Source organism: Poecilia reticulata, chromosome 2 (assembly GCF_904066995.2).
Source record: "Poecilia reticulata chromosome 2, P_reticulata-male-v2, whole genome shotgun sequence".
NCBI classification, from domain to species: domain Eukaryota; kingdom Metazoa; phylum Chordata; class Actinopteri; order Cyprinodontiformes; family Poeciliidae; genus Poecilia; species Poecilia reticulata.
Window position 1 is genome coordinate 41,611,881 of NC_088831.1, and position 19,190 is coordinate 41,631,070.

The 19,190-nt window shown below is 43.6% G+C and overlaps 1 protein-coding gene across 23 annotated transcripts in view; it reads left to right on the plus strand.

Moving 5' to 3' along the window:
- Window positions 1–19,190, plus strand: part of ttn.2 (titin, tandem duplicate 2) — a 214,487-nt gene that overhangs the window by 37,220 nt on the left and 158,077 nt on the right. For 17 of the 23 annotated variants that reach the window (XM_081604655.1, XM_081604668.1, XM_081604665.1 and 14 more), the window contains 8 exons: window positions 10,242–14,066; window positions 14,780–15,058; window positions 15,325–15,888; window positions 16,077–16,358; window positions 16,451–16,729; window positions 16,806–17,087; window positions 17,166–17,444; window positions 18,897–19,184. In XM_081604655.1, the coding sequence (XP_081460781.1) occupies window positions 10,242–14,066; window positions 14,780–15,058; window positions 15,325–15,888; window positions 16,077–16,358; window positions 16,451–16,729; window positions 16,806–17,087; window positions 17,166–17,444; window positions 18,897–19,184 (6,078 nt within the window). The remainder of the gene's footprint in view (window positions 1–10,241; window positions 14,067–14,779; window positions 15,059–15,324; window positions 15,889–16,076; window positions 16,359–16,450; window positions 16,730–16,805; window positions 17,088–17,165; window positions 17,445–18,896; window positions 19,185–19,190) is intronic. The other 6 variants (XM_081604669.1, XM_081604675.1, XM_081604676.1 and 3 more) reach the window with 3 other exon arrangements.

The window sequence follows — 19,190 nt, forward strand, 5'->3', positions numbered from 1 at the left end:
ATAAACGCCTTTCTCGCCCAATTTTACGGCTTCAATTCTTAATGTTCTGAAATCAAAAATATGTATTGGAGAGCTTGTGCTTCATTCATTTCCTGTTAAGGATTAGAAAGGGCGTTTATTCTCCTGTCTGCAAGTCAGGTAAGGAACATTCAAGTAAAAACGCAACCATCAGAGAGAAAACAAGCGGATGTTGGCCGTCATGTTTTAACAATAATAAAATAATTTATGTTTTGAAGAAATTTCCACAGATGAAGGATCAAAACTTCCTGCAGGTTTCTATTAAAAAGAATCAAGTCTTGCGTTTATTCGAACAAATATGGTGAGTGAAATTATTTTTTATGGCATTGTGACTCCCAGCATGCATTTTAATATTTCCATTAAAGATCATCTTTTTCGTCCCTTTACCTCCAGACCTCGTGCCGTTCTGACTGTCGTCTGTTTCTGTTTGCAGAAGCACACGGCATCACTGAGCTCAGCGGCAGCCGACATCTCCGTGGAGCTTTCTCTGACACAGAGGAGTTCCTCGATCACGGCTTGGTATCAGCTAATCGCTGCTCAAGCAGAACTTCGTCAATCAGCTCCTGGACAGAGAACATTAAGCCGTCCTTCACAAAGAAACTCAGGTTTCAGTCAGTTCTGGAGGGAGAACCCGTGGAGTTAAAGTGTAAACTGATCGCTTGTCCTGTGCCGACTATTCTTTGGTTTCATAACAATAGATCTATCCCCAAGGAACGCAGACGTAGGATCTGTACCGACAGTAAGATGCACATGCACACTACGTGTCTTTTCATTGACAGTATCAGGGAGAAAGACTCCGGCAGTTACAAGGTGATGGCATTAAACTCAGAAGGTTCTGCTGAGTCCACAGCGTCACTTTTGGTTTCGCTTAGGGAAGAGCAGTCCGCTAACTACCTTGGCTTTGTTCGGCGCTCTGTCCAGGCCCATGAGAGTGTAGACAACTTGGCAGAGCAGAGGAAGGAGAGGAAGTTTAGAGTTGATCTCAGGTGTGTAGGATCTCCATTTGACAAAATGTCCAAAGTCCACCAGGGCAGATCCCGATCCAAAAGTGCTTTAGTGAGAACTGTGTACTTCAGATCTAGTACGGGTTCTTTAGACAAACCATCAGAGAAGGAATCCAAACGTTTAGAGACTGCTTCTGAGCGCGCTCCGTCTCCTCCCCCCATGTTTGACAGGTCTGAGCGTTTTAACGACAGGTTCAGTGATATCTACTGTGACCGGCGCACTGGGGCAAGATTCAGTGATAAGTTCAGTGACAGGTGCAGCGACAGATACAGTGACAGGTTCAGTGACACAGAAAGCCTCCACAATGAGGTCAGAGCAAAGCTTACAACCCTGCAGAAAGCAGTGAAAGAAAAGAAAAGGCTTTCTATTTCCACCATGTCCTCCTCTGAGTTTGAGGTCGAGTCAGTCGCCAGTGAGTCGAGCTACGCAGAGTATGTGGAGAAGTTGAGGGTCAAGCCCACCTCTCTGCCTGACGTCCAGCACCGAACATTGAATCAGGGTGAGAAAAAGTTAACCAAGGAACCTTCTCACCCTCGAAAGAGACATTTGTTTGAGCCTCAATCCAGAACAAGAGCCATTCAGATCATGAAGGGTGAGCTAGTTGACACAACACATCAGAGAGAAAGAAAGTCTGGTGACAAATTCACAGAGACACTGGAGAATCAAAAAGCCAGTGAGTCTCAGGCAGATGAAAGTGAAGAGCACAAGGTGGAAACGGCAAAGGCAAAGTTTGAGCTGCTCCACAAAACTGAAGAAACCAGGACTTCTGTTCAAGAAGAAGCATCTGTCTTTAGTGAGGAGGTAATATCTGAAGCCCCAGGACCATCTGAAGGAGATGAGTTCTATGAGGAGGAATCATTAAGGGCTCAGTATGGAAAGAGCTTAGAGGCCGACAGAAAAGAGTGTGAGGACAAGCTTCTTGCTTTGCGGATCAGGAAGTGGCAGCAAGGAAGTTTGATGTCAGAGCAAGAAACATTTCACGAAGAAACTGATGTTCCTCTGCCAGCTGAAATGCAATACATGGAACCTACAGGGCACCCTTACATGAAGCAGGAGATGGTTGAGAAAATATCAACTGAGGGAACTGAAGCCACACCCACCTCACAAATCTCCCCTCAACACAAATCTCCCATGTTGAAGGCAAGGCCTCTAGAGTTTGAAGTGGCACCACCAAAATCACCTAAAAAAGAAGTCAGAGGATTGGACGTTGATAAATCTGCTTCTTTTGATCCAGTTAAACCAGCAGATAAACCAGATGAGTCTCTGAGGGATCAGTATGAGAAAAGTCTGGAGGCTGAAAGGATGGAGTGCGAGGAGAAACTTCTGGCTCTGCGAATCAGGAAGTGGCAGCAAGGCGTCCGAATGTCAGAGGAAGAGGCCTTTCACCCTGAAACTGATCTGCCTCAACCAGCAGATAATCAGTACATGATGTCTGAGGAGGTAATTTCTTCTCAGCAGGAGATGGAGAAAGGAGCACCATTAGATGTAGTTAATTTACCAAATCCAAACCCAAAACCTGTAACAGTGGCAGGTAAAGCAGAACGTGAAGTAACATCTGCACCCTCTCCTAAAGCCAGAATTAAAACCCCAATACAAGAACAGGAAAAAGAGGTTCCACTCCTGGCACAAAAATCACCTAGAATAAAAGGTAAAGCAAAAGAGGAGGATGTTCAGTCACCTAGAACAAAAGTCAGAACAGAGAAGAAGTTGTTTGAGAAGACGAAAGAAGAACGGGAGCTCCAGCTGTCACGAGAGAACATCTCAGAACTGGAGAGTGAGAAATTTGTCAGCGAAGAGGAGGCCCTGACTCAGAGAATCATGAGATGGCAACAAGATGTTCTGATGGAGCAACAGCAGCCAGTGGAGCTAGAGTCTGACTGGGCAGAGCGTTATCCTCCGTTCCAGGCTGAGAAGACTCCTGAGGTTGGAAGAATCTTCCCAGAAACCTCTGCTGTGCCGACATTTCAGCAGCCCACTTTGGCCCACAGCAGGAGGATTTCTCCTGGTCAAACGGCTCAGGAGCATTTGCCAACCACCTCGGCTCCAGCAGGTTTCCAAGATCAGAAATCAGATATTCCTCAGTGGCCGCTAGCTGAGGAAGTGCCGACAGAGGGCCGCGAGACCAGACTGCAGACGGACAGTGAGTACTTTGTAAGCGAGGAAGAAGCAATGGCTCAGCGTATCCTGAAATGGCAGCAAGATGTTGTTGAGCAAGAGGAAGTGTCTGAGCTGGAGTCAGAGTGGGCTTTGGACAGTCAGTGCAAACAGCCTGGGCCTGTGTTAGAGCCCCATCTTCCTCCGACGGACCGTGAACTCCATGCTTTATCACCAAATGCAAGACTTTCCACTGAACGACAAGCTGCACAAAGTAAACAGTCTTCTGAAACCCAGATTCCTCTCCGAGGCACTACTTCACCTCTTAAGGTGGCTGCGCCTTTTGCTAATGAAAAAGCTCTTCAATCAGGTGATGTGGGTGGAGCATCAGAGAAAATTAGGAGCAGGGAGGAGTATAGTCTGACCACGGATAAATCCAGCCACCAGCGTTTCCAGACAGATGTAAGGGATAAGCGAAGGATGAAAGAGGAGGTAGAAACTGCTGGAGAGAGTAGTGGATGGCAACAACAGAAACGTTTAGCAGGTACAGAGAAAGTTGAAGAAAGTGAAGATTCAGTTAGACTTGGAGTAACTGGAGCAGGAAGTTCTGCACAAGCTGCTATAAAGAAGGAGATTAAACTTCCAGAGTCTCAGAGGGTTAAACAAGGGCATATGGATTCTCCAGGCTCACCCCCGGTATTTTTAAAAGAAATATCTTCACTTAAAGTTAAAACTGGTGAGATGACAGAGTTCACTTGCCAGTTTCAGGGTGATCCTCCACCTGTTGTTAGCTGGCTCAAAGATGGCCAGTCAGTGGACCACAGCCCAGATTATGACATCATGATCAAATCAAACAACTCTAAGCTCACTGTATTCTATCCAACGACAGATCATGAGGGGACTTATGAGTGCATCATAACCAACAAGCATGGTAAATCAATCTGCAGTGGTACTCTTGAGATTTTGGATAAGAAAGCATCAAAAAAGGCAGGTGTCACCCAGGAAGTGGTAGTTATTGAGGAGCTGGGGGGTCAGGAGAGTCTCATAGAGCAGGAGATTCAGACCTACATAGATTCAGGAAAGACAACGCTGCAAGTTCCCCAAACTGTGGTCCACAAACGTCGATTGTCAGATGAATCGTTCACGTCCTCACCTGTAGAGATTCGCATTACAGCTGCTACTCCTCTCCCTGAAATGTCTGAGGACAGCGGTGAGGACAGACCTCAAGCTTTGCCAGAGAAAACTCCAGAGGTTCCCAGTGATGATGGAACACCTCAGACTTTGAAGCACAAATTTACCTTCTCCTTTGATGTGGTTGGAGAAGCCCCTTGTGTAGTGACTGAATTGAAGAATGTGACCTGTCGTGAGGGCAGCACTGCAGTGTTGGAGTGCGTTATCACTGGTGATCCTGCACCTGAGGCCACATGGTATTTTAATAATACTTGCCTTGATGCTGCGGCCAATAAATACAGAGCAGAGGTAGATAATAAAATGTACAGACTTTATATTTACAGTTTTAGACGCACAGATGCTGGAATGTACAGATGTCTAGCTAAAAATAAGCTTGGGGAGGTCATGAGCATCTGTCAGGTGTCAGGTCAAATCCGTGATCCTGCGCAATTTTCAGAGCAAGGAGAAGCTGCGGAGGGAGAAGATATCTCTTCCTCTGAAAGAGTAGGCGAGATTCCTGCAAGACTAACTGAGGATTTCAAGAAACCTGCCACTGTGCATGTGCCTGCCATCTCTCGTACAGAGGATAAACCTCTAATTTCACCTCCTCTGTCAGATATGGATGTCAAAGCCCCCAAATCCAGATTTTCTCCTTCCAAAGAGCTCCCAACACTTTCAGGCTGTGGTCTTCAGGGTTCTGCTGCTATAATTAAAGTTTCTCAGATCAAACAGGCTTTTGAGTCTGACTCACCAGTTTCTCTAATGACACCTCCTTCACCTGAGGAGCAAAGAAAAGACACACAGTTTCCTGAAGAGTTTATTCCTGCTGTGGCCATTTCCCTAGACCAACAAGAGAAGGAGGAAGTGCTCGGACTTGACAGGGTGTCTGAGGAACCTGCTATATCAGTAAATCCATATGTTCCTGAAGCAACTGAACCTGTAGTGTCAGATACCTCTGAGGTCACTGATGTTGAACGAGGAGCAGGTGTGAAACAGTTCGTGGAGGAGCTGCAGAAGTCTCCACAGCTTGTGAGACCAAGGCCACAGAAACCAGTTTGTGTCCAAGATCCTACACAGACTGGTGATGTCGAGATGATTGGGAATCAGACACAACAGCCATTTGACAGAACCAGTAGTTTCATTCCTTTCAAGCCTGAGAAGGTTCCTGTAATGAAACGTTCTGTTAGGGTGCCTGTTGAGGAAGGTGTAACAGCTGAAACGATTTCTGGACATTTAGAGACTGAGAGGCAGTTTCCACCCCCAAATGTGGGTTTGGAAGCATCTTTTTGTCTTGATGCAGCTGACGTTATTGAGACATTGGTTGAAGGTGGAACTGACATGGATGAGGAGGTCAAAAGGTTCAAAGAGGGATCAGTTTTAGAGAAAATACATGAGGAGGCTGTAGGTGGTACTGAAGAATGTATGTCTATCACAGAACCATCTATGGACAGTGGCATTTTTGTCAGTATGCCAGACTCAAAGACTGATGTAACAGGAATATCGGAGAAAGCTGTCACTGGAGAAAAAGATGAAATTGAAAAAAGAGCTAAAATTGGTAGAGCTGGTGTTCATGTGAATCCTGAACCCCCAAAAATTATGAGAAACACAAACACCCAAGTTAAACCACCTGATGTACTAGCTGCTCAACCGGAACAGGAAGGAGATACTCTTGAAGAATCCGTGGCAGCTGAGTCTGAGGGAGGGGCAGCAGCAGCGGCGGCAGGTTCCATGCAGGAGGAGGAAGTAACTTTCGGGGCTGTATACGAGTATTACAACCCTCCAGCAGACTGGGGTAGGCCACTCACCCCCGAGTCTGAGATGTCCATAGAAATTGGTAGCACTATGAGTGAAGAGATAGCAGAGGTACCTGAAAGGTTTTTCACCCCAGGCTCTTCTACCGAGGTGTCTCAACCAATCGCAGAGTCCCTTCACACTCTCAAGTCACCACCATCCTTTCACACTCCAAACTCTGACATACCTAGTGGGTTTATGACACCGGATGAGTTTCCGTTCTCTCCAGTACATCACAAGAGACCCTCAACGGGAGACTCCACCGAGAAGTTTGTCTCACCGGTTCATTTCCTCAACTCTCCTGCTGATGAGGGTGTTAAAACCAATCCAAGTGGCGTAAGCTTGGATGAGAGCAGATTTCTCTCACAGGGCAAAGGGTCACTAGGACCGGCCACCCTTCAAGAGAAAGTGCAGGGAATTCCTCCAGCGTTCCTTAAACCTCTCATTAAGAAAAGAGTATTTGAAAACGACTCACTGACATTTTATGCTGAGGTTTTTGGCCTGCCTTCCCCTGATGTAAGGTGGTTTTTCAATAAAACCCAGCTGGTGGCAGACGATAGAGTTAGAATGGACAGAGATGGTGATAACATCACGTTAGTGATTCATAATGTCACTAAGGCTGACCAGGGAGAATATATCTGTGAGGCTGTGAACTATGTTGGGGAAGCCAGAAGTGTTGCTCTGGTGGTGGTTGTATCACAGGAGGTGAGGTTCATGCCAGCACCCCCTGCTGTCACCCATCAGCATGTGATGGAGTTTGATGTGGAGGAGAATGACTCCTCTCGTTCTCCATCCCCTCAGGAGATTCTGCTAGAGGTAGAACTGGATGAAAATGAGGTAAAGGAGTTTGAGAAGCAGGTTAAGATTATCACCATTCCTGAGTACACAGCAGACAACAAGAGCATGGTCATATCTTTGGATCTGTTACCCAGTATTTATGAGGAGGGTGCTGTGGATTTTGTCACTCAGGAGCATGATGACTTGAAAATAGCATTTGAGGTCACAGAGATGCCTCCAAGGTTTATCAACCCAATCTGTGACATGGAAACCCCAGAGGGTACTACTGTTATGTTTGAGTGCTCTCTCATGGGAATCCCGTCTCCAATTGTGTCCTGGTTTAAAGGAGACAAGAAAATTCCACATAATACAAAGAAATACTTGCACTCCTCCGATGGAGATAACCACTTCCTGAAGATCTGTAAAGTTACAACTCAGGATAGTGGAGTTTATACTTGTAGGGCGATAAACCTCGTTGGGGAGACTCTTTGTCGAGCCTCCCTGGTGGTGATAAGTGCAAAGGCTTTTTCAGGGAAGACCAGAGGCAGGGAGCTGACCGCTGTGTCCTTAGGAAGTGCTAAAGTACAGCCCCAGAAGTTTGACCTGATGGTTGGAAACACGTCGTTTGATGGTGAACAGGTGTCTGAAATCGAACTTGAGTTTGAGTTTGAGCAAGAGCCTGATGAGTCACAGCGGGCAGTGAGGTTGGTGGCCAACACTGACCATCAAACCAGTGAGCAAGGGCAGAAGTATGTTAGTGTTAACTTTGATGTGTTTGCTGAGCCAGCCAAGGATGAAAAAATTGAATTTAAAGGGAAGTCATCGGATATGTGCAGCTTTCACTTCCAGGTGACCGAAATCCCCCCTAAATGTGTCATCCCACTGACTAACGTAACTGCAGCTGTAGGGACCCCTGTCATTCTCCAGTGTTTGGTCAGCGGCAAACCAAACCCCACAGCTCAGTGGTACAAAGATGGAGAGCTGGTCACTGACAGCAGATGTATAATCCAGGAGAAAAGTGCTGGCCATTTCAATCTGCTTATTACCAACGTGACTCAGAGTGATGCTGGAGAGTATAAATGTTTAATCCAAAACTCTGCTGGCTGCATAGAAACAGCAGCACTGCTGAAGATTTTCTAGATATTAAGGTTGTAAGGTTTGGTCACACAAAGATTCACCAAGCAAAAGTAACCAAGAGGAAACAGAAGTTAACAAATTCCAAACAAAACCTTGGTCAGGATTTCAAACTAGAACCTTTTAGCAGTGTGGTTACACTGCTAACTACTGGTTACCATAACTAGCACTAAAATTAATTAGCTAAAAATTTCTTTCTTTCTTTCTTTTTTTTGTTTTTTTTAAGTCACAAATTTGTGTGACGACAACTTTTGGTTATGGAATAAACTGAGAACCTCTTTGCTTCACTGCCTTATATATGGACTGATTTAAAAGCAAAAGCTGAGACATGTAGCAGAGTGTCTGTTGTACTGATTATGAAAACAGAGTTTTAGTGTTTGTCCTTGTAAGTCAGAAAGTTGATCTTTTGTTCTTTATGTTAAACACAAGACAATATTAGTTTCTTTGATCGAAAAGTTTTGGTTTATGTTTTCTTTAACTCTTTGAGCTTGACTGATTGAATGTTGAAGTTATGCTGTTTAAATTATTTTTCAAACTATATATGAAGGAAATTGCTACTATAGCATTTCACTCAGTCACATGTAATAAAAGTTTAGTTTTATTGGTAGAATGTAGCATGTCTGCAATAACAATGCAGTAAACAAAAGAAATTTGATATTTTGTTCACTTTAAGTTCCTTGTTCTTACAGTATTTACAGACATACATATATATATATGTTTTTGAAATTAAAGACGCAATTCAGAAAATACTGACAGGACTTCATTTGAAAGGACTTAAATTATAAATAGACTATATTTGTTAAATTATAATTATTACTCATAAGCCTTACTGTTGTCAATCTATAAATTGGTCTAATCTTCAATAATATTAAAATTAAAGCTTAAAAACAGTCTTATCTGAAATAAATTTAAAAACTCAAATGTTCTCTACTGCTGACTTGAAATTATTTTGTTAGTTAAGTTTGAGTGGCCTTTAATGTGGATTTGTTTGGGGGGGTTGAGGCTTTCACTACCTGTGTATGATTTTTTTTTTCTGGTGGAATTATAAATCAAGATGAAAATGAAAAGGAAAGATAAGTTATTTTAAAAATGGACACTGTGAAACATTGTTTTTTTTTTTTTAGAAAACGACGGTGTGGATGTTTTGTAAATAAATGTAATGTTGGTAGTGTATGAGTGTTCAATAACGAGAGAAAAAAACAAAAAACTGGTGTTGTGATGAACATGTGTGGTTTATTTGTACAGATGTCAGTTTGTCTCAGAGTTTATATAATAAAAGGTTTGATGTAAAGTTTGAGTCTGGTCATGGTTTGTGTTTTCATGAATCATTAGCACTGTTATAATGAAGTGTCATGCGGTAAATAATAATACTTATAATGCAAAGTTGACCGTTTTAATTTACTTTTAATACAAGTTTTAATGCAGCGTTGCATAGAAATTGTCATTATTTACCAAATGGCACTTCATGACAGCAGTCGTAAACATTCATGAAAACCCCCTCATCTTCATGAGAGGTGTTATGTCATATTCATGGCAGTGTCACATCAGTCTTATGCTCACCCTGTCAAATAAAGTGTTGCCTAATTAAGTTTCCAATTTTTTGTGCAACTTGAATCATAAATTTGCTCAGCTTTAAATCCTGAACAAACCCCCATATATTCTCAAAGAAAAACTCGATAATGATTCACCAGTTAGGGTTTATATAATTATTTTTACTGGTGAATTTAAGACAATAACTAAAATGAAGCTCCTAATTAGTCATTTGTATTTGTGCAAGCATATAAGTAACGTCATTTGTCCTAGTAGCGTTGATGATCCTCACATTAGTGAAACATAATACCTAAAAGTTATATCTTAGCTGTGTAACTGATAAGTGAAAGTTTAGATTAATATTACACTGGATGTTAAATTGTGAAAAGGAATCCGGATCCTCTGAGTTTTACAAGAAGCATAAAAATATTGTTTGAGAAATCTTAACTTTAGAACATTCTAATCACTTGTAAATGTGTAAAAGCTGTTTGCAAAGTACACCTAAGGAGTAAAAAACTGCTGTACCAGCTGTCACGTGGTTGTCCTTTTCACTCTACTTGAGTTCTTCCAACCTTCAAAACTTGGTGCAAATAAATCACATACATATTGAGCAATTTTTGTAGCTATGGACTGCATTGAGTTGTTTTTGTGAGTTAATTAGTAAAATGATAAGGTTTTATTTGTGGACATTGTTTTCAGTGTTGCTCAATATTTCCCGACAGAGCGTTCTAGCACCACCATCACCACTGTGGAAGAACGAGAGGAAACCTTCTACACTGGTGTCCAGTTACCACAGAAATCTAAAACACTTGAACTCAAGCCAGAACCCAAACGTTACTCTTCCACTTTAGAGAAGAAAAAAGAGAAGCCAGTTTTCCTCAGCCAGCTATCCCCAGCAGCCGTAACCTCAGGGGAAACAGCCAGATTTACGGTCAAGGTGTCCGGCTTTCCAAAGCCAATTGTTCAATGGTCTCGCAATGGTAGGGTGATAAAAAGCTCCTCTGCGTACAGGCTGGTAGAGGAGAAGGAGGAATACACATTGGTGATCACCAAAGTTACGTCAGAGTATGAGGGCGAGTACTCGTGCACTGCCACCAACAGGTTTGGGCAGACAACATGCACCACATACCTAGAAGTGAAAAAGCCTGACATCAGCCAAGCAGAGAGGTGGGTGGAGAAAATGTTTAAGGTCACAGGTCAACCACCTACATTTACTGTTCAGATCCAACCTGTTAGATGTTCAGAGGGAGGGGAAGTTTATTTTAATTACAAAACCACAGGAGATCCAGTCCCTGATGTGAAATGGTTGAAAGGGGCTTTCCAAATCCAGCCCAGCAGAAATTGCATCATAGTAGCCAACCCAGATGGATCTGGCCTAATCAATATCAAGAGCGTCAAACAGGAAGACAGTGGCCTATACACATGTAAAGCCTCCAACCAGTTTGGTGAGGCAACCTGTAGTGCTGAGCTTGTTGTGTTTAGGGAGTCGGTCTCCGTTTCACACAAAGAGGAACAGCTGACCGTGGTTCAGAAAAAATCCTATAAGGTGTCAGTATCAGAACAGGCGACAGAGTCTCGTCTGTATCAGGTCAGCCTTCCAGGCCAGGACAAAACCCGATCAGATCAAATGGTTTACACCATTGGTACTGAAGACAGGAAGATCATTCCTAGTGAGCAGGTGGCCTCGCTTGGGGAGGTTGACATCTCTGCTGCAACCATCCATCGTGAGACACTGACCCAACAGGCAGCTGTGCTTCAGACTCATGAGATAGAGGAGAGGGTTTCTGTGGTTCCCACTCACCCGCCTCAAGCATCAGCTGTTCCTGGAAAGCAGCTTCACATGGCAGCATTTACATCCTCTGTGGAAGAGAGTCAGGGCCTCACAGAGCAGCACTGTGACCGCATTCAGAGTCCTGAGGTCATTGAACTGCAGTTGGCGAGAGAAAAACAATCAAAATTAATGTCTGCTGTGGCAGAGGAGCTCACCCCACTTTCAACTGTCAGCACAGAGCTTCTGCATGACAGGCAGCCTGCTAAAGTCAAACCCACCTCCGAACCCAAACACCTGGTCAGCGGGCATCAGGTAGAGTCGCAACTTGCTATTGTAAGAGAGCAGTCTGAGGATATCCCTGGACAACAGCAGGAGAAGAGCTACAGGGTGAAGGAAGGTATTAAAATTTTATATTCAGCTCAGTCTACAGAGAAACAAGTAATGGAAGAAGGCCACACAGCTGAACTATCAACAGCAGAATCTGCTGTCAAATCCGCCATTAAGAAAGAACAGCGTCAGCCCATTTTAGCCTCAATAAGTGAGTCCAAGCAAACTCTTTCCAAGGAGACAGGGTTCTCAATGGAGATGCCTGCTGAAGAAGCAGCTCAGCTTTCTAAAGATAGAATAATGAAGGCAGCTTTAAATGCTGAAGAAAGGCAAATACTGCAGGCTGAGCCGACTAAAGAACTGCCATGTCTGGACAGGGAAGTGACTATTCAGTCACATGTAGAAAGTGGTAAGGTACTGCACCTGCAGGTCATCACAGACCAAGATCTCCTTTCATCTGAAAAGAGCTTCAGTTCTGAAAAACCAGCACCTGAGCAGGCAGATACCAGGAAGAGTCCCACCCTGCTGCACACTGTAAGTCAGGATGAGCAAAGAACTGTTTTTTGTGAAGACATATCAGAGTTTGAAGCGAAGGCCAGCTCGATGGCCATTCAACCCCAAAAAGAGGCTCAGACTGTGCTGCATCTCCAGTCAATAATGCCTGTAGAGGTGCTGCCGAAAGAGGGCATTTTCACAGATGAAAAGCCTAATGAACAGGTAGCAACACAGAAGCATGAAAAATCAAGGAGCCATGCAGCTGTCTCAGAAGAAAGACGAGAACTCACAGCAGATTACCATGCAGAGCTAGATTTGTCAGTGACCGGGGTTCAGTCCAACATTCGAACTGAGCCCAAGCCTCAGAAAATCCTCCAGGTCTCCTACCAGCCCATGCAGCTGCCAAAGGAGACCCCCATTACTGTTGATCTCAAGCACCAGAAAGCTTTAGTTCAGAAAGAAGATCGCTGGAATGTGATGCATGTCACCAGTGTAGCAGACAGTCAGGTCCTAGAAGAGGGACACACAGAAACTCTGTCAGGTGTGGACAAGTTTAAGTGTCTATCAACCACAGAGCCTAAAATGCCCACTGAACCAGTCCATATTGAAGAGAAGGAGATCTCCACTGAGAGCAGCATCTCTCTGGAGGCAGCAGAACAGGACTTTGCTGTTCAGATCCAAGAGGGTCAGTCCGTTAGGCAGTCGATAGTGATGGATGAGAAGCGAGTGTTGACAGGGGAGCTTTCTCAAGAGATCTCCAAGTCTGAGTCGACTAAAGTTATAGTCAGCACACAACCAAAACTGTCCCTAATGGCATCAGAATCCAAAGACAGCACTGCTCTCCCCAAAGAGATGATGTTTGTGATTCAAATCCCTAAACCTTCCAGTCTGAATATACGGCATCAGCTCAGAGAGGCACTGCAGTCTGCTGTTGCCAGCGACCAGCCAGTCCTACTGGCTGATGTTGTTGGAAAGTTACAGGCTGTGGAAGTGCAGGAGGTCAAAGTTCAGCGAGAACCCAAACGGTCTATGTTTACATATCTGATCACAACAACAGGTGCCCCCATGGAGATCACACTAGCTTTTGAAGGTGAATACCCGCAAAAGGCTGATCTCAGGACCGAACTCCAGGCGGCGTTCCACTCTATTGTGTACCAGGAGGCTCATGTTCTTACCTCAGAGCAACCAGGCACCCTGCAGCTAGACAAACCCCAGAGGGCTCATGTTTCCTCAGCCAGGTCAGAACAAATGCTTTCTACAATGGTAGAGTCTGTGCGTGTGGCAGAGAGTACAGTAGATTTCACAGCTGCGAAATCTCAGGCTGCTGCACTGAAGATTGAGTCTGATGTCACAGTTGAATGTGCTGCAGAAGAGGGGCAGGTTGTAGTTCAAGAATCCAAGACAGCAAAGGTAGAAAAGTCCATCTCATCTAAGACCAAGATAACCACAGAGACTCAGGTGGCCTTTGAACAGTCGGTTCAGGTATCAAGAAAAGAAATGAGGTCTGTAATGGTAGAAAGTAAAGAAAAAGAAGTGGGAGCAGCTTTTGTCACTACTGCTCTGCCTCTTGCCACCATCCCCACTGAGCAAACACTAGATGTAAGCATCCAGCAGGAGCACAGGGAAGAGATCTACAAAGAGGAAGTCACATTATCCAGACCAGAGCAGAGAGAATACCCTGAAATAGTCACCTCCCTACAGGACTTGGCTATTGAAGAAGATGGTGAAGTCACCTTTATTACAACCATTAAATTTGCAACACAAGTAAGCTGGTTTTTCAATGGCCAATTGGTGAAATCTGGCAAAGAGTTCAAGTGTTTCAAAGACCATGACACATACTCACTGGTTATCAACAAAGTTGTCAAGGAGAGACATCAAGGAGAATATGTTTGTGAGGCTGAGAATGAAGCCGGCAGGACAACAACATCTTCAAGACTCACTGTGGTCCCAAGAGGTTTGCTAACAGGAGAAATATATGTACCATTCATTCACCCATCCATTTTCTATGAGCAACTAATATTTCACATGAATTTCCTCATTCCAAGTGTCTCTCATTTAAGTACTTTGTATTTATCACTTTGGTTTTATATCCATTTCATTGCTCAGCATGAGCACTGTTAGGGTTCCGCATGGGCACTGGATTGTACTAACTCACTGTGTTTTGTTTGTTCCACATCATTTCTTGATCTTTATGTCCTAAAGACCAGGGTCATCACAGCCATGCAAAGACCACCTTGTGGTCCCGTGGTCTATTACCATCTTTCAGTGCTGATTCTCATGGTCACTGGTCTTTAGGACATTTCACAGCCTTTTTAGGATCACCGTGGCATGCAAGAATCAACAGGTTTGTCTGTCACAGTATATATAGGTTCACTCTTGCTACATTGCCAGTCTTTCTGCATGTTTGAGGGCTTCAACTTGGCATTGCATCATTTTCACAAAGATTTTCCTCTTTTCAGCTTGAACCCTAGCCCCATGAGAACCTTCTGTGAAAACATGGGGCTAAAGTTCCTGCTCTTTTCTCCTCCACAGTCACTGCTGAACTGCCTTCCACCATTGCTGTACATTCCACCTTTCATGCTCCTGTCAGTTTTTTTTTTACTTACAACAAAAGCTGTGGATGTCATAACTAACGTCTATGTTTCACTGTCTCTGTGTGTGCCTCAGTGCCACCTGTTTTCAGGCAGAAAATCAACCCTGTAGAGATCAACGTTGGAGGCCATGCAAAGTTCGACTGCGAAACCGAGGATGCGCCGAACGTGACCTTCAAGTGGTACAAATCTAACATTGAAATCAAACAGAGTGAGAAGTACCGGATCATCAGCCGCCACACGGGATCTTCACTGGAGCTCCTGAATCCTGTGAAGGCCGACAGCGGTGAATATACCTGCAAGGCTTCGAACCAACACGGCTCCGATAGCTGCACCGCCTCGCTCATCGTGACTGGTAAGATCCCAGTGGGAACCTTTTTCATTTTCTATGCATGTTTGTGTTGGAGACAGAGAGAGAGAATTATATTCATGTTCTGTGTTAATGTGACTCAGTATGGTTTGGAAGCTGCTGTTTGATTCTGACCCAACATGTTTATGCAGAGGTTTAAAATGTCCTCAATGTTGAATCCACATCCCTCACTAAGTTTCAAAGTTTGGTTTGTTTCTGATGTTTTTGTGCTTCTTATTAAACGCTGTGTATGTCCTACCTGCTTTCCATAGAGATGTATCCACCAGTGTTTGTTTCAAAACCAGAGCCAATGACCTTATTTGTGGGCAAACAAGCTGTTCTCCAGTGCTCACTCACTGGATCTTCACCAATGGAGGTTGTCTGGCACAAGGACAACATAGCCATCGCATCTGAAGGGAATTATGTCATAAAAAGTGAAAAGAACAAGTATTCTCTTCACATTAAAAGTCTCGAGTTGACTGATCAGGGAGTATACCTGTGCAAGGCCTCCAACAGTGTCGGCACTGCTACTTTTACCACAGAGCTTACAGTTATAAGAAAACCCAGCTTTGTTAGGACCTTTGAACCAACATCAGCTGCTGTCAATGACCCACTAAAACTGGAGTGCCAGGTGGATGAGGACACTGCGGTGACCGTCACCTGGACCAGGGATGGCAAAAAAGTCCACCTGAGCATGGACTGTAAGATGTCCTTTGAGGATAAGGTGGCAATTCTTGAGATTCCCAAGTCCAAGGTCAAGGACTCTGGGAAATATGTTTGCACAGCCACAAATGAGGCTGGGAGCTCATCCTGTGAGGCTGTGGTAACAGTTCAAGGTAAGAACCTGCAGGTGATCACTGCTGGTAAAAACTTTTGGTGGTCTATCTGAACTGCAAGCTGCTGCTAATGTGTTGCAATGTTGTCCTTTGTTTTGCCTTTTGTCTTTGTTTTTTTTTTGCTGATGTTCTTCTGTGTCTGTTTTGATAATGTTTTTAAGTCTCAGTGTCTCCAAACACTCTTTCAGAACCCCCTGCTTTTGTCAGGAAAATGGAACCTAAGTTTACCTGGAAGCAGGGTGCAGCTGCACGTTTACAATGCAGCGTTAAAGGATCACCTGAACTTCACATCCACTGGTTCTGGAATGACAGAGAGCTTAGTGATGGAGAGAAATATAAAATCACCTTTAAGAACGGAGTTGCATCTGTGGAAATACTAAACCTTCTGGTGACAGACAGTGGAAGTTACACGTGTGAAGTGTCGAATAATGCCGGTAGTGAGAGCTGCTGCACTGTGGTTGCTGTTAAAGGTTTGTTCTGAGAGAGACTTACATGATTCTCTGTGTTCAGTTCAGAAAATTTTAGTTTTAACCCCACACACTTTTAATCTTTTGACATTTAGAGCCTCCATCCATTAGAAAAGATCTGCAGACCGTAGAAGCTGTGAAAGGTGCAGCAGCTCAGCTGGAGTGTGAGATTGCAGGAACGGCTCCTTTTGAAATCAGCTGGTTAAAAAATAAGAAGCCCATCACAGCTGATCATAAGTATAAAATCATCTCCCAAGACTCTTTGTCAAGGCTAGAGATCCAGACCTTTGAAAGCGCAGACATTGGAGATTATCAGTGTGTCGTTTCCAACGATGTGGGGAAGGTAACCACCAAGGCCTCAGCTAAGCTGAAAGGTTGGTAAACCTGTTAAAGGCTGAGGATTAGTGCTGCACCCGGAACTCAGATTTAACGTGTTATGTGTTTTTGTAGAGCCACCATCTTTCTCAAAGAGAATTGAAAGTGTTACAGCAGTGTTGGGAAATGCAGTGAAGCTACAAGGAACCATAAAGGGCTCAGCTCCCATCACTGTTAAATGGATGAAAGACTCTGAAATACTCAGAGATGATGATCCAAATATCAAGATGGTTTTTGAGAACAATGTTGCAAGCCTTTCTATAACAGCAGTGGCCATCAGCCATGGTGGCAAGTATTCATGCCAAGCAGAAAACGAGGCTGGGCAGCAAAAATGTGAAGCCACTCTGACTGTGCAAGGTCAGGGAAAATCTTTGATGCAGATGACATTGTATAAAACTCTTTCTCTTAATAATCACCTAATCTGTCTTACACCAGAACCTGCTAGAATTGTAGAACCTGCAGAGTCCATTAGTGTGACTGCAGGGGACTCAGCCACGTTGGAATGTACAATCTCTGGAAGCCCAGAGCTGAAAGTGAAGTGGTTCAAAGATGGGAAGGAGATGATAAGTGGGCGGAAATACAAGATGACATTGAAGGACAACGTAGCCACCATGAAGATTTTGACAGCGGAGAAAGGAGACACTTCAGAGTACAAGATGGAAGTGTCCAATAAAGTCGGGAAAGACCAGTGCACATGCTCAGTCACTGTCTTAGGTTAGCATACTGTTCTACAAATTATGTACAATATATAGGTCCTTCATAATGTTTGGGACATTGATCCATTCTTCTGTGAATTTAACTCTGATTGTCAGTGTGAAATAATTCAGACATGATTAACATGACCATTCAATACTGTCCTGAGGCTCTATCCACACCAACTTCTATATTTTGCAAAACTGTCTCACTCTTGGAACAAGATGCCACATAAACAATTAGGATTTTTTTAACACAAATTCTCATTTTCTCCTGAATCTTTCTCCATTGAACTTCAACTGTGATCTAAAGAAGTTGCTCCTTTTGGGTTGTCATGGAGTTCATGTATCTTTGTGTCTTGTTCATGAGAGACTGTAGGACGGATCAAGAAAGGGATAGGCAGATAAAAGTCTCTTCTACACTAATGCAGGCACCTGTCCAGTCGGTTAGCTCTCTTCCCTTGCACTTTCCTTTGTGAAGAAACATGGAAGGCACAAACCCCCTGGAGAGACGACATATCCCTTCTGCCTTGAAAATACCTTGGGATCCCCCAAAATGGACTGGAGAACTTCTCTGAAGAAAGGGAGGGCTTTTAGTATTTTCCTCCTTGTCCCAAATCCCATGACCCATTTTTAGATAAACGGATTAATTGGAACTGTCTGTGGACAGTAGTCTCTGACAGCTGCCTTTTGCAGGCTGATTCTCAAATGTTCACTTACATTACCATAGTGATGATTCTTCTTATGACAGCAGTGAAGATTTTCCTTTGCGATTCATGAGGCCACCATGTTAGATCTTATTCTTAAATAGATTCTGCACCTTTGATTTTGCTTTTGAGTTTGATAGTTGCTTGACTTAACTTTCATTTGTTCAGCTTTTCTTCTCATGTTGAACAACTACAGACTCCGTAGGATAGAAATGTTCCATATCACAGTAAAAAGCAATGAAACATAGCCCAGCAATTACAAGTATCTGGAAAACCAATTGTCCAAAGTAGCTTGACTGTGATTAAAAAGTTGTACTTTCTACTTGGGGGAAGTGGAATGTGCACTTTAAGCATGTCTGAAATGTGTCACACAGGAAAGAAGAATGGGGAAGCTTAGAAAAATAAATACCAAACATTATGAAGGACTCTGTGTACCAGGTTATTAGAAAGCAACACTTTTTACCTCTCAAAAGTGACTGATTTTGAGAGGCAAATTGCAAAGTTCTGAACCATTTTGATGACTTGTTCTTCATCAAAACATTAGTCAATATAAATTAAACTCTTTGTCCATTTGCCTTGGATTGGTTTTCCATGGCAGATGTAGAAGGAAGTTGGTTTTGATGATGATGAAAGTAAATCAGTATAAATACTTTGAACTTACGAGACAGTGTCCAGCATATCATTTTCTCTTGGGTTTAGTTGAACAACTCTTTACAGAAGCAACACGACAGTGTTTATAAATGAGGTACTTTTTCTTCAACTACCAGATCGGATAATGCCTCCAACTTTCACCAAGTCCCTGAAAAGAGTCGACGGCAACATTGGTAATGATGTGTCCATGGACTGCAAGGTGTCTGGGTCCCAACCCATGACCATTGTTTGGTTCAAAGATGACCAGGAAATAGAATTGGGAGCCAAATTTCAATCAGAGTTCAAAGATAGCTCTGCCACACTGAGGGTCAGTCGGCTGGAAAAGGCAGACTCTGGAGTTTACAAATGCAAAGCCACCAACTCGGCTGGCTTTAAAGAAACCAGTGGCACGCTCTACGTCAAAGGTTATG